Source organism: Mizuhopecten yessoensis, unplaced genomic scaffold, assembly GCF_002113885.1.
Source record: "Mizuhopecten yessoensis strain PY_sf001 unplaced genomic scaffold, ASM211388v2 scaffold9357, whole genome shotgun sequence".
Classification (NCBI taxonomy): Eukaryota; Metazoa; Mollusca; class Bivalvia; order Pectinida; family Pectinidae; genus Mizuhopecten; species Mizuhopecten yessoensis.
In genome coordinates, this window is record NW_018408007.1 from 94553 (window position 1) to 98852 (window position 4300).

At 44.3% G+C, this 4300-nt stretch overlaps 1 protein-coding gene across 1 annotated transcript; it reads left to right on the plus strand.

Annotated features, from left to right (window-relative positions):
• Positions 1 to 1332: 1332 nt before the first annotated feature.
• Positions 1333 to 3549, plus strand: LOC110457872 (uncharacterized protein K02A2.6-like). Its single transcript, XM_021509321.1, has one exon. It carries the CDS (start codon positions 1333 to 1335, stop codon positions 3547 to 3549), a length of 2217 nt encoding a protein of 738 aa, XP_021364996.1.
• The last annotated feature ends 751 nt before the right edge of the window (positions 3550 to 4300 follow it).

Here is a 4300-nt window from a genome sequence, read left to right on the forward strand (position 1 = left end):
AAGGGGCGACTCGAGTATTTTATCATTCGCAATTTAGTCCAAACCAAGTGTCCACGATGACAGGACGTATCGGGCGAATAGATACATTTGATCAAGTTAATGAAAACTGGGACTCGTATAGTGAAAGACTAGAACAGTACTTCATCTGTAACGATGTCAAAGCGGAAAAGAAAGTTGCCGCGCTTTTAAGCCTCGTGGGTGGCAATACATACCAACTCTTGAGAGGGCTTACAGCACCTAGAAAACCGTCGGAAGAGACATTTGATCGGTTATTAGCACTATTGAAATCACATTTTAGTCCTAAACCACTAGTTATCGCCGAAAGATTCCGTTTCCATAAGAGGGAACAAAAGGAAGGTGAAAGTATTAGGGACTATTTGGCAGCAATTAGAAAGCTATCAGAATACTGTGAATTTGGTGAAACCTTGAATGACTCTCTCCGCGATCGGTTAGTATGTGGTCTCAGAAGTGAGAATATACAGCGAAAATTATTGTCGGAAGCTACGCTAACATATGAAACCGCAGTAGAGCTGTCAACCGCAATGGAAACTGCGCAACGCGATGCCACTGAACTTCGTGGTAATACAAACACTGTACACAAAATTCATGTAAATAAAGGACAGAAATATCAACACAAGTCTGAAAAATCCCCACAATTCCCTGCAAAGAAAAATAACTCTAACAAGAAATGTTTTCGATGCACAAAAACTGGCCATGACCCAGACAAGTGTTTTTACAAGAATTCAACCTGTCATGCATGTGGTAAGGAAGGCCATATAGTTAAGGCATGTTTCAGCAAGGGAAAGGATGGAGGAAACAGGAAAGTCCATTACATGAAGAATGACAACTCCGATGATGAGTATAATCAGATAGCGTCGTTGTTTATCAATACCGCAAGCACTGGTAAGGCACCGATAACTTTAACACCACACATAAATGGTCATGAACTCAAAATGGAACTAGACACTGGTTCCGCTGTGTCGGTAATCACAGAGAAAACTTTCAAAGACAGTCTACAGGGCAATGTGAGAGACTTAAAAAAAACTAAGGTGTGTTTAAAGACCTACTCAGGTGAGAAATTAGACACCGTGGGAATTGCGATTGTGAAAGTTGACCATAATGGCCAGCAACGCGACCTTGACCTCTTTGTAGTCAAAAAGGGAAGCAACCCTTTATTCGGTCGTGAATGGATTAGGGAAATTACACTGGATTGGGTCGCAATAAAGGCAGTCACAACACATGGAAATGATGACAAAACCCCAGGGTTAAAAGGTAAACTAGATCAGCTACTACAGGATCACAAGTCCGTTTTTCCCGGACGACTGGGGCAAAATGAAGGACATCAAAGCAAAACTTAATCTCAAGCCGGATGCTGTGCCAAAATTTTGTAAGTCCCGACCCGTACCTTACGCAATCCGACCTAAAGTGGAGGCAGAGATCAATCGTTTAGTTGAGGAGAATGTGTTGACCAAAGTAACCTACAGTGAATGGGCGACTCCAATTGTTCCGGTTATTAAGAAAGACGGTTCCGTCCGTATATGTGGCGATTTTAAGGGAACAGTCAACCCGCGACTGGAAGTTGACCAGTACCCGTTACCAAAAACCAGAGATATATTCGCATCACTTGTCGGTGGTCAAAAATTTTCAAAACTAGACTTACAACACGCATACCTTCAAATGGAAGTGTGTGAGGAATCAAAACCGATTTTGACGGTTAACACTGAGAAAGGTCTGTATCAGTTCAACAGACTGGTGTATGGCATTGCATCGGCACCAGCAATTTGGCAACGTGCCATGGATACTGTGCTACAGGGAATCCCTGGAACCCAATGCATCATTGACGACATGTTGATCACAGGAGACTCTGATAAGGAGCACCTAAGAAACCTCAAGGCTGTTCTAGAACGTCTAGACCAGTATGGTTTGCGCCTCAAGAAGGAAAAATGCGAGTTTTTCAAAACAAAGGTCTCATTCTGTGGACATGAGATAGATGCCGAGGGACTACATAAGTCAGAAACGAAAGTAAAAGCGATGAATGAGGCACCAGCGCCCCGGGATGTGTCAGAACTTAGAGCATTTCTTGGGCTCGTAAACTACTACGGAAGATTCATTCCGAATCTGGCAGCTGTCCTGCATCCTCTACACGAACTCTTACAGAAGGACCACAAGTGGCACTGGAGTGAATCGTGTCAGGCAGCATTTGCGGAGGTCAAAGGCCTTGTGACGTCAAAGGAAGTCCTCACGCACTACGACCCAGAGAAACCTGTCAGACTAGCATGCGACGCATCTCCTAAAGGACTGGGAGCTGTACTTTCGCACGTCATGAACGATGGAAGTGAGAGACCTATTGCTTATGCTTCGAGATCGCTCAACAAAGCCGAGCGAAACTACTCACAAATAGACAAAGAAGCATTAGGACTAGTCTGGGGAGTGAAGTACTTCTATAACTACATTTTCGGAAGGAAGTTCACACTGATAACTGACCATAAGCCGTTAGTTTCGATCTTCAAACCCGACAAGAGCATCCCAGGGATGACCGCAGCTCGTATGCAGAGATACGCATTGTTTCTATCAGGTGTACACTATGACATTGAATACAAAAGCACTACAGCACATGGAAACGCTGATTGCTTATCGCGTCTACCGCTAACGACACAAGGAAGTGGAGATGATGAAGATGACGAAAAGGCTCTCCACTCACTGCATGTTTCGCAGTTAGAACACTTACCTGTTACCGAAACTCAGGTTCGACGAGAAACAGCTCGCGATCCGACTATGAGTCGAGTACTCAACGCAGCGCAATATGGCTGGAAAGAATTCCCCGACGAGGAACTGAAAATGAAACCCTACACCAGGAGGAGTTCAGGAATCACATTACATGAAGGATGCCTACTATGGGGCATGAGAGTCATCATACCACCCAAACTACGGGACGACGTTCTACGAGAACTTCATGAGGGACATATTGGGGTGGTACGCATGAAAGCACTAGCTCGAAGCTACGTGTGGTGGCCCGGTATAGATGAGGCTATTGAAAACATTGGCAAAAGTTGTGCAGGTTGCCAGGAGGCACCACCTAGAGCACCACTCCATCCATGGGAGTGGCCATCAACACCTTGGGAAAGGATCCATATAGACTTTGCTGGACCGTTTATGGACTCTATGTTCTTGATCGTTGTTGATGCTCATTCGAAATGGCCAGAAGTAGTTCCCATGCGAAATACGACAGCAGAGAAAACAGTAGATGTTCTAAGGAACATATTCGCTAGGAACGGAGTACCGCGCCAAGTTGTTAGTAATAATGGCCCACAGTTTGTGTCCGAGCACTTCAAAAACTTCATGAAATTGAACGGGGTCAAACACATTACATCAGCGCCCTACCATCCGAGTAGCAATGGGCTCGCGGAACGTTTTGTACAAACCTGCAAGGTAGCTATGATGTCTAGCAGGAAAGACGGCGGCTCATCACAGAAGAATCTCGCAAAGTTTCTTCTCGCATATCGAAACTCGCCTCATGCTACGACCAGCTATTTATGGGAAGATATCTGACGACTCGTCTTGACTTGTTGCGTCCAGACACAAGACGACGAGTGGACAAACAACAAGATAAAATGCGAGAAATCAGGACGCGACTGCGCTTATTCGAAGTAGGAGAAAAAGTGTCGGTACGCGATTATCGTGGTAACCGCAAGTGGTTATCAGGTAAAATTTCCGAACAGACCGGACCTGTTTCGTATAGAGTCGAAATTGCACCAGGAATCCTGTGGCGACGTCATGTTGACCAAATCAGAAACGCGCAAATTCCAGCATCTCCAATGCCGGAATACACCATGTCGAAATCTTGCCAGCCAGCAGTGTGCCGGAATATTGAACCGATTGTGTTACCTCAAACAGACACACCATCACGTAACGTGTCTGCGCGTCAGGATCATCGTGCTGTCGAGAAACACTCAGAGGCACCACTTGTGGTTCCTAATCAACCAGAGACACCAAGGGTTCCACGTCCAATAGTTGCACCCTTAGTTCGACCGCGAATGAACATTCAGCAACCAAAGAAGTTTGATGACTTTGTGCGTTATTGACTGGTTAATGTTTATTACCATGACACACTGTGTTAAAACGGGCATAATAATCCCTAGTGTGATCACAGGAACCAGAAAGGTTTCTTTGTTAAAAAAAAATGTTATGATGTTGTTATTTTCAATGTTCAGAATAGAAATTATTATTATTATTTTCTAAGTTCAGGAGAAGTGTATAAACTTTATAAAGGTAATATAAAGTATCCATTGACAAGTTACAT

Bases quoted from the DNA above. Each gene is read 5' to 3' on its own strand.
- LOC110457872 (XM_021509321.1), top strand. From the start codon at position 1,333: ATGAAGGACATCAAAGCAAAACTTAATCTCAAGCCGGATGCTGTGCCA.